Source organism: Mytilus trossulus, chromosome 12, assembly GCF_036588685.1.
Source record: "Mytilus trossulus isolate FHL-02 chromosome 12, PNRI_Mtr1.1.1.hap1, whole genome shotgun sequence".
NCBI lineage: Eukaryota > Metazoa > Mollusca > Bivalvia > Mytilida > Mytilidae > Mytilus > Mytilus trossulus.
The window spans coordinates 40,665,438-40,676,169 of NC_086384.1; the positions used below are offsets into that span (position 1 = coordinate 40,665,438).

The 10,732-nt window shown below is 32.1% G+C and overlaps 1 protein-coding gene across 4 annotated transcripts in view; it reads left to right on the forward strand.

Annotated features, from left to right (window-relative positions):
• The window catches only part of LOC134692084 (GMP synthase [glutamine-hydrolyzing]-like), a 32,857-nt gene extending 22,351 nt beyond the window's left edge, over positions 1-10,506 (forward strand). For all 4 annotated transcript variants that reach the window (XM_063552453.1, XM_063552452.1, XM_063552450.1 and 1 more), the window contains 7 exons: positions 95-155; positions 811-1,029; positions 2,768-2,883; positions 3,642-3,767; positions 5,182-5,297; positions 6,538-6,841; positions 9,151-10,506. In XM_063552453.1, the coding sequence (XP_063408523.1) occupies positions 95-155; positions 811-1,029; positions 2,768-2,883; positions 3,642-3,767; positions 5,182-5,297; positions 6,538-6,841; positions 9,151-9,252 (1,044 nt within the window). In that variant the 3' untranslated portion in view covers positions 9,253-10,506. The remainder of the gene's footprint in view (positions 1-94; positions 156-810; positions 1,030-2,767; positions 2,884-3,641; positions 3,768-5,181; positions 5,298-6,537; positions 6,842-9,150) is intronic.
• Positions 10,507-10,732: the final 226 nt, after the last annotated feature.

Sequence of the window (10,732 nt, forward strand, 5' to 3'; positions counted from 1 at the left end):
TACTTCTTAATACTATTAATTTATTGTATAGCTTTACCCATGAAATAGTACATGAATCCATTCTATTTATTAAAATAATTTGTTATATTTATAGGTAGCCAATGACTTTGTAGAAGAGCTAAATCTCAAGCCGGAAGATGTATATTTAGGTCAAGGTAAAATTTGCTTTCTTTGACTCTTTTTTAAAGGATTTTGAATTTTATATGGAAGCCTTTTAGTTAAAAAAACTGAACAAAAATCACAAAAGACATCTAGAGGTCTTCATACAGTTTTGTTGATAGGACTATATAGCCAAGCTTTAAACCACTCCATGTCCAGAAAATGAGAATAAATTAAACAGGAATTGTAAAAGATCTACTGTAAATTCAGAAATTATTGCGTGCATTTATTAATGCGATTTTGTCATTTAACACTTGAATGCGATTTTAATTTTTACGATTTTAAGAAAAGTCATGCTTAATTTAGTTACAATATTACAAAATGCGAGTTTAATTATTGCGTTTACAACTCGGTCGCATTATTAGCAATAATAAAAACCTCTCAATAATTTCTGAATTTACAGTATCTGCTTTCAACACCTCATACCCAAAAGTAAATTTCTACCATACAAAATAAAGGTGAACTCATTACTCACTAAGAAACCGGAGAAAAATTGAACTTGTACACATTCATTTGATATCTTTCTAAATTGTATTCTGTCTACATATATATAGGAATATTGCAATTGAGGCATTTACCCAATTGATTCATTGTTATACAGGAAGAGAGGTGCCAATATAACTAATTAATATTTTATGACAAAATGTTTAGGTACTTTACGACCTGACCTGATAGAAAGTGCATCAGAGTTGGCCAGTGGTAAAGCAGATGCCATTAAAACACATCATAATGACACAGAATTAGTAAGGGAGTTGAGAAAACAAGGCAGAGTTGTGGAACCTTTGAAAGATTTTCATAAAGATGAGGTCCGTCAGATTGGGAAAGACTTGGGACTGCCAGATGAGATGGTCCAGAGACACCCGTTTCCAGGTATTGCTGGAACACCATACAATTCTATGAGTGTTTTCTTTAAAGCCAGATGTTATAAAAAAGAAGATGTGATATGATTGCCAATGAGACAACTATCCACAAAAGACCAAAATGACACAAACATTAACAACTATAGGTCACTGTACGGACTTCAACAATGAACAAAGACCATACCGCACAGTCAGCTATAAAAGGCCCCGATAAGACAAAGTAAAACAATTCAAAAGAGAAAACTAACAGCCTTATTTATGTAAAAAATGAACGAAAAACAAATATGTAACACATAAACAAGCAACAACCACTGAATTACAGGCTCCTGACTTGGGACAGGCACATACATAAACATGATAAATAATGTGGCGGGTTAAACATGTTAGGGGAATCCCAACCCTCCCCTTACCTGGGACAGTGGTATAACATAAGAACGAACTATATAAATCAGTTGAAAAAGGTATTGTATTGCATGTTGAAGGTCTATCTTAAAATATTATAAATATTTAAATTTATCATAAACTTCTGAACTGTATGCATGTATATATATTTTGGACATTGAACTGGTAGCTCTTTTAAACTGTTCACCAAAACATTTAATTGAATGAGATACTGATTTGTAAATGAAAATTGTACCACAAAGTGAGATTACAGCTATTATCCTAATGCTTGCAAGTTTGGTTGGCTTGCTTGCCTTGTTTGTATTAATGTTTGCTCAAGTATTTTAATTGAGATTGACATCTGAAACAATATGAAAAGGCGGAGTTAAACTTGTATACATTATATTTAAATTTGATTGGACATTATCAAATAATCAAATTTACTTATAAACAGGTGTAATTCCTCATCCTTATATTAATTACAATGATTGAGCAAACTTTAATACAAACAAACAAGCAAGCAAACAAAACCTTTAACTTGCTAGCATTAGGATGTAAGAATTTCTAGTTTTTCCCATTTGAAAAAAAATGTTGATTTTACAGACATTGAAACATGAGGTACTTGATATTGAAAAGGTAATAATATTCATATTTATACCCCCGCTTTAAACAAGGGGGGTATACTGTTTTACCTCTGTCTGTCAGTCCGTCCGTCAGTCCGTCCCATGAAACTTTCGTCACATTTTTCTCAGGAACTGCACATCCACCCTTTCTGTAATTTGGTATCAACATTTATATATGTTAGCCATACCGTGTGATGCCTTTTCAGATTCATCACTTGACAACTTCCTGTTTACCGAACAATTGTATGATTTTACACATGATAGCCAAGTTGAAAATTTTCGTCACATTTTTCTCAGGAACTACAATACAAGGATTTCTGAAATTTGGTTTCAGAATTTATATAAGTCAGCTATACCATGTGATGCGTTTTCAGATTCATCACTCGACAACTTCCTGTTTACCGAACACTTGCATATTTTTACACTATTAGTTTAAACATATTTATTTATAGTGGATTGGGAAACAAGTTTTGCAACTTATATTAATCCCTTTCCACTTTGCGGGTGCGAGTGCTGCCTTGTAGCAGCATTAGCCTACTCTTTTTCTAAATCTACAAGGGTGTCTTTAACGTGCAAGAGATATTAATATTATCCACTTGCGGCGGGGGTATCATCAGTGAGCAGTAGCTCGCAGTTTCACTTGTTTGGTCACAATTTGACTGTCCAATTACCATTTGAATAAACTAGTTAGAAATGAAATTCAAAGCTAGAATTACAAGCATGAATCTGTCTTTTTCTATCTAGGTCCTGGTTTAGCTATTCGTGTGATTTGTGGTGATCATCCATACATGTGTAAAGACTTTGGAGAAACCAGTGTACTACTCAGATTTATTGTGGATTATGAAAATGCATTGAAAACTGTAAGTGTAAATATAGATTCTACCTCAAATGTGATCAATTATTTCTCCATTTGATGCATTTATATTTTAAAGTTAAGAGATGAGGATTGCAGAGATTTTTAAGATAAAGAATTTAACTTTTAAAAATGGATAAATATCCTATTGCACAATTTTGATGGTGGAATCTATGGCTCTGATATTTTTTTAAAGAATTTAAAAGAAATTTTATCATTTATCCTAAAATGTAGATTTTAGGATATCAGCATGACAACTTAGTAACATTGTAGCAATTTTTATGCCCCATTTCTGGGCATTATGTTTTCTGGTCTGTGTGTCAGTTCGTTTATCCATCTGTCCTACTTCAGGTCAAAGTTTTTGGTCAAGGTAGTTTTTGATTAGGTTGGAAGTCCAATCAACTTGAAACCTTATTTGTACACATGTTCCCTATGATATGATCTTTCTAATTTTAATGCCAAACTAGATTTTTTACCCCATTTTCAAGGGTCCACTGAACATACAAAATGATAGTGCGGATGGGGTATCCATGTACTTTGGACACATTTTTGATTTTCAATTGAAAGACTAGTACTGATACAAAACTTTTGTGCGATCTCATAAGTTTAAGCATTGGTTAGAAAATAAAGTTTATTTTGAAATAACTATATAGTAGGTTACATCTCAAAGACTTGAGATGAGTATCTGGTCACCCATGAACAATGTATAGCATTTAACTTCATGCATAAATTTTCTTGATGTATTTTACTGCATTTTATTTTCAGCCTCATTTACTAATTACAAGAATAAAAGATAGTACAACAGAAGAAGAGAGAAAAGAGTTAAAAAGAATAAGTTCTGAGTGTAACTTGACATCCACATTACTGCCTATAAAGACTGTTGGTGTACAGGTATTATAGATAAACTCATCATAGATACCAGGACTAAATTTTGTATATACACCAGACGCAAGTTTCGTCTACAAAAGACTCATCAGTGATGCTCGAATCCAAAAAAGGTAAAAAGGTCAAATAAAGTATGAAGTTGAAGAGCATTGAGGACCAAAATTCCTAAAAGTTTTGCCAAATACAGCTAAGGTAATCTATGCCTGAGGTAGAAAAGCCTGAGGTAGAAAAGCCTTAGTATTTCAAAAACTTCAGATTTCAGAAAGAAACAATTAAGAGCTGGATAGTATGCTGCATGATGGTCCTATACTTACCATTTGTCTAGTACAGATCTGTATATACTATATACAATATATAGGTCATATGGAACTTGCATTTCCATTTGCCCTCTATGGGTAGTGGTATATTCTATGATATTATTGGAGAGGGTCTTAAATTAGAGTTGTTACCTTCAATTACCATAAAGTTGATATAAGAATATAAATTTTGAAAAAGAATGTTTCATTGGCTTTTCACAATCATAGGTAATACTATATATTCAAATAGTTGATGTCTTTTATAATCAATTTCAAGGTTGCATTTCTGTAAATATTGACAATGCAATTTCCCTTAGGAACTCCTTTTACAGCTAAAACAGTACCACTTTTGCTATGAAGTTTTGAAAAAAATCTTATTCTAGAATTGAAAGTTCATTTGCACCACAATTTTTTTCAAAGGTCAAAATATAGGGCTGTATGGCATACTTTCAACGTTTATATGCCCTGAACTTCTCAGAGTTTAAACTTACACTAATTTTCTTAACTACCCCTACCTCGAATGAAAGGTTACCACAGATTTCAATGTAAACAATATGCACATGTTTATTTACTGGTAACATTCCCGAGTTCTGTCTCTGCGATATGGAACACAGAGAGCATAACTGGGAACCAGTATGTAAACAACATTAATTTTCTATGAATATTCAATTACTCCCAAAAAAAGGCGTGTTTTCAGAAACAGCTGTATTTACAAAGTGCAATCTATTAATATCATTTAAACAGAATATGTTTTTTAATCAAAACTGCAAACGTTGATATTTTTTTCACATGAAGAACTTGTATATATTCAAGAACGACAACTCTAACTAATGGTAGACAACCCAGACTTCACACATGAATGATAACATGCTGGTGCATAATCAAGTTTAGAATGTTATATCTTTACACCTAAAATTGAGAATGGAAATGGGGAATGTGTCAAAGAGACAACAACCCGACCAAATAAAAAAACAACAGCAGAAGGTCACCAACAGGTGTTCAATGTAGCGAGAAATTCCCGCACCCGGAGGCGTCCTTCAGCTGGCCCCTAAACAAATATATACTAGTTCAGTGATAATGAACGCCATACTAATTGCCAAATTGTACACAATTATTTACTTTAGGGTGATTGTAGAACCTACAGTTATGTTGTTGGGTTGTCAACAGATGAGAAACCGCCGTGGACAAGTCTTATGTATCTTGCCAAGCTTATCCCACGAATCTGTCACAATATTAACAGGTAAATTGATTCTAATCCAAATAGAATTCTGGTCATTTGTTCATGCTTTGCTTACTATAATCTGACAATGCTCTCTCCAAATTTTTACGTTTTTAAGGTGGTACCCAAGACTTCCACCAAAATTAATTTGGCTCGTTTATTTTTCATAAAATTTTGTCAAAGTACTTACTTTGATCCTTGTACAAAAATATAAAAGTTTCAAAAAATTTGAACCAACCGTTTTATCAGAAAAATTACACTGGTTATATAGCAGTTTGACAAACAACAATTTTGATCATTGAGAAGCTTAATATTCCCTTTACAACACATCGTCATTAAAACGTTTAGGTGATTTTACAGAGTTATCTCCCTGTAGTGTTAGGTACCACCTTAAGAGACTTTTCAGCATTTTGTCTTTTTCATACTCCTGTTTAAATGTTGAAGGCCGATATTTCATTAGCTTATGTAATAATTACCTGCACAGAAAGTAGATTATTGTGTTGTCATATCCTTGTAAGTGAAGTTTTGACCCACAAGATGTGTATTTCAATCTTGATGGAATTGATTTATTGCCATATGGTTTGTTTGATTATTGAAACAGAAATTATGGTCGATAAATATTCATCAAGATGAAAAGGATTTATTTTAGTTAGATATTATGGAGGGGGGAGAGGGAGGAGAATAATTCTGAGGGATGCATTTGGTTTTAATGTCAATGTTGTGATTTGGGGTCATGAACTGGAACACTGTATATATTGTTTCTTTTTGTGTGTTTTTGATAAAGATGCTGATTATCAATATCATATTCAATAACATTTTTATGAAACAAGTTACTGTGAATTTAGTCTGTAAATGTCAACCCTGGTGTTGCTAGAATAATACAGCATAAAGATTGTGTGAAATTGTGAATTCAATATTGGCATTCTCATATTACAATATAGACTATACAACTATATACTGTATCAACCCTTTTCACATTCAACATGGACAAGTAGTTTAAGTGGCCTGCATTTAAACTTGTAACTTTATTTTAGCCAGTTTATTGAAATAATATGTAGAGATCGCAGTCATTGTGAAAAAAATCTCTTAAACATTTTATTCTAAAGGTATACATTATTGTAAATTTCAGAAATTCCCAAAAAAATATTTATTTTTGCATTTTTTATTCCATCAAAATTTTTTGCAGTAATAAGAATATTATAAACATTACAGAATTTAAGCACTAAATTTAATTATTTTACATGGTTGTCTTGATTTTTAGGGTTGTGTATATCTTTGGTGGTAGTGTTAAATACCCATTGGAGGATATAACACCAACATACCTCACCAGTGGAGTGCTAAGTACCTTAAGACAAGCTGACTATTTGTGTACAAAAGTATTAATAGAAGAAAAATGTGTTCATAAACTGAGTCAAATGCCAGTGATTATAACGCCATTACATTTTGATCGGGATCCTGCACTGAACCTTCCGTCGTGTCAAAGGTCAATTGCAATACGCACATTCATAACGAATGATTTCATGACGGGTATACCAGCAACACCTGGACAGCATATAGACACAAAGGTAATTTGACCTTGCTTTCAGCATCATATCAAAGGACAAGGTTCACTAATGGCACAAAATGGCCTAAAATATCAACTTTATCATAAAACACCAAGTTGATTCGTAAATGGGTCTATTTCCAAAGTTTAAATGCTAAAAATATCAGTTCTTTTCATAAGACAAGATATTGGCCAAAGTAAGCCCATTTTAGACATTTTGTGCATTTTGCAGACCTGAAAGCTTTTGAAACACCTTGGCCGCCACCTACAATCCAGAATGTGTTGTAACCAAAAAATTCCAAATTTGATATAGATTTCATCAATATAGAAACTTTTTGAAATGTAGATGGAGGCCAAGGTTAATTATGCCAAAAACAAATAAAATCATGGACAAAAAGTACCAAAATTGACCTTTTAATACAAATTATGCTCATTTAAGGGGTCATTGCTCCATAAATAGTAAAGAAAAGGGCCAGAAAAAATATTTTTGTTTTAGTAGTATTATCACAAGTATTTCTTTGTGAAATTTGTAATTTTTTGCCCTAGTTTAAAACACATAAAAAAAAATCAGAGCCAATTCTAACCCTTCGTGAACCTTCTCCTTTACAATATTCTTTCAAGAACATTGACAAAGGAAGAGGTATAAAGGGACCATTATTTTGCTTCCATAATGCAAAAGCAAAACATCTAATCATGCATTCCAAAATCAAGGTCTTTATTGTTTTGCCACGACAATATCATAAAAAATATAAATACCTAAAGATATTTTGAATTTTCCTTCTTTGTATGATATTTAAATCTCAGTATTCTCTCAATGATAAGGGCAAAGGAGGAGGTACAATAAGTTCCTTTATTAAGCTTAGATTGCTAAAAATGGCAATCAAGGGTACTTCTTGTACAAGTGATTTTTATTAACTTGAAGAAGTAAAAAAAAAATGCTTATATAGTAAATTATAATGCTTGAATAATCTCCCCTTAATTTTCTCAAAAAATCATGATATATAAAATCATGCCTTTAATGATTTTTCCCACTTTAGGTCATATTTTTTTATGTTTCATCTCATTAATATAATCCATCAGAGAAACTAATTGCACAAAGATTTTTTAAGTATTTGTGCAAAGCCTTCAAAAATTGCTCCTTTCGGGGTTGTAAATGACCAGTGTTCTGAAGATAACAGACAAATGGGATTTTCATTGTCCATGAAATTACACTTAAATGATTAGTAAAGATATATGCAACAGGCCCACAAATTAAAATTCTATTAGAGCAAAAAAATCCTAAGAATTTACGAAATTAAGTTAAGATGACTTTTTACTTATACACGTAATAAAGTCTGAATGTCTAAGAGACATAACTATGTCAATTAATTGTTACCTATAAAAATTACTTGTACAAGTAGTACCAGTAACAGACAGGCCTGCTAAAACTGTACAATTGTTTATGCCTTTTAAAATAATGTTGTTTTTTTTTGCTGAGTCATAATGATTTCTAGAAAAAAAGACAGGTGTGCTGTTTATGCGGCAGAAGTGTCGTCAGCAATTTACAAGTTTGGGGTGAGGTAATTGTGGTAGGCCAATAAGATTGTGTATTATTATGAGGGACTTCATGTATAAATAAACTTATATTTTGTCCTATTATCCAAATAACATAATAGATTTTATTCAAATATTCAAAATCCAAAGGGGGCCTCAGTGGTAAATAAGTAGTTCAATAACTGTATCACAAGCCTGGCAACACTGAGGTTGTAAGTTCATCCCACGCATGGTGCAGTTGAGTTGACTTCAATCGTTACTGACATGGGTTGTCAGTTGCTTGTCGCTGGTTGTTGGTTCTTTCTGAACTCTCCAATTTCAATCATCTATAAAATAGATCATTAAATGCCAGTCTTTGTAAGAATCAGGCAATTTTGAAAAAAATAAAAACATGGCTGTAAAATACCCACCTACTTAGCCATCCTATTTTGAAGTAACACTCATCCTGAAATAGAAATGGTAGGTCTTTAGTGTCTATGTGTCTGGTAACTTGAGAAATCTTTAGACAACTTTGTTGAGAATGATAGGAAATTACAGAGTTATCTCCCCTTAATTGTTAATTTCTAATGCATTGTAACCAAATTTTATCTCCAATTACCAGAACAGGACATTGAAACAAATGGTATATTTTTGCATCATTATACATTTTGTACATGAATTAATGGATTTTTGTTTGTCATGTTTTCACCACTGTCTGATTCTTAGGTAGACTAGCACAAATAGCCAATAGTGTTGAAAGTGGCCTTAAACACCAGCCATCAATCAATCAATCACAATGAAAATGTTTTATATTTCCAGGTGCTAGATAGAATGGTTACAGAGATTTTAACGGTGCCCGGATTATCAAGGGTTATTTATGATCTGACGTCCAAGCCTCCTGGTACTACAGAATGGGAATAATAGCCTCCTGGTACTACTGAATGGGAATAACAACATTTGCCAAAATTGTCATTGCTAAAACTGAGCTTTGTCTAAAATCAATTGAGAAAGGCAGCTCAAAAGACTGTCTAGATGCTTCATGATACAATTGTATCTATTTTAAGTGCTTCTATTGTGAAAACCAGTTTGGTTGTTAATTCATTACTCATAATTTCATAACTCATCAACTCAACAGCAGTGTTACCAGTGCATCTCAGAAATGTAATTTATAAGCACTGTGGATTCATTATTATTCGCAGTATACCAATTTTTTCGTGGATTTTGTGGATTTTGTGAACCTTTAGTACTTATTTAAATGTTTTTGTAAAGTACAAATTTTACAAATTTTTATAGGCTAGTCAAAGACTTTGGCAAAACCATGATATTAAACTATCCATGAAAATTTAATTGTGTACCCATGAATATCAAAGAATCCTCAATATTCACAAACATAAGAGCATTGTTACCAGTACATGCTAAAAAAAACACATTTTTTTAGTTTTCACATGATCTTTATGATGTATTATTCTATCAACACCAGGGTTGACATTTACAGAACAAAGGAGTAGGTCCGGTAAGGCTGATTTTGGCCTCAAATTTCAGGTTCATCTAACAAAAGATTTCGGACACTTTTTAAATACTTAAGTGTCTATTTCAAGTGATTCAATTTGTTTATGTGAAAGATTTTAACTGATTTAGTCATTAAAAACGCCCTGACTCAAGCTTAAATATGAAAAAAATATCAAATATTCCAAAAATCATCACTTTTCAGATGTTTTTTGTCAAAAATGAAAGTGACCTCATCCGTGTTCATCCTCAACCTTTATATATATTATGTATTATCATCAAATACAACTTACATTTCAATATTATGAATGAACACAAATGCGGCCACTTTTATTTAAGACGTAAACTGTCTAAAAATGCTATAATTGTGAAGATTTCAGTAATTTAGTATGACTTAATGATGCTAGTACCCGATATATGTGCATTGTATTGTCAAAAACAGCCCATATTTATGTACCAGGAGCATTCAACTTTTCAATAAATATCTTAATGATTACATTTTCACAATTTTCTAAAACTGCTATATTTTGGGGCCATAAAGTGGTCTTACTGAACCTACTCCTTTACAGTAACTTGTTTCATAAAAGTGTTGACTTATTGAATATTTTTGTTTATAAGAAGCAGTCTCTTTTTGGACTAGATATTGTCTCAATAAACACATTAAGATTGTTTACTTGGTACATTTCCAACTTAACAGACTTTACCTAAGTATTCTGTTAATCTAAGCGTCAAAATAAATTTGACTCCAGAAACCTCTGAATGTCTCCAATTCTCTTTAGGTGATCTGTCAAAAATACTACTGAACAATATTAATATTTTAAAATCTCTGATATTTGTGCTATCTTTTTAATACAGTTAAACATTCATTTCTTCCCAGGGACCTCAGTGACAGAGC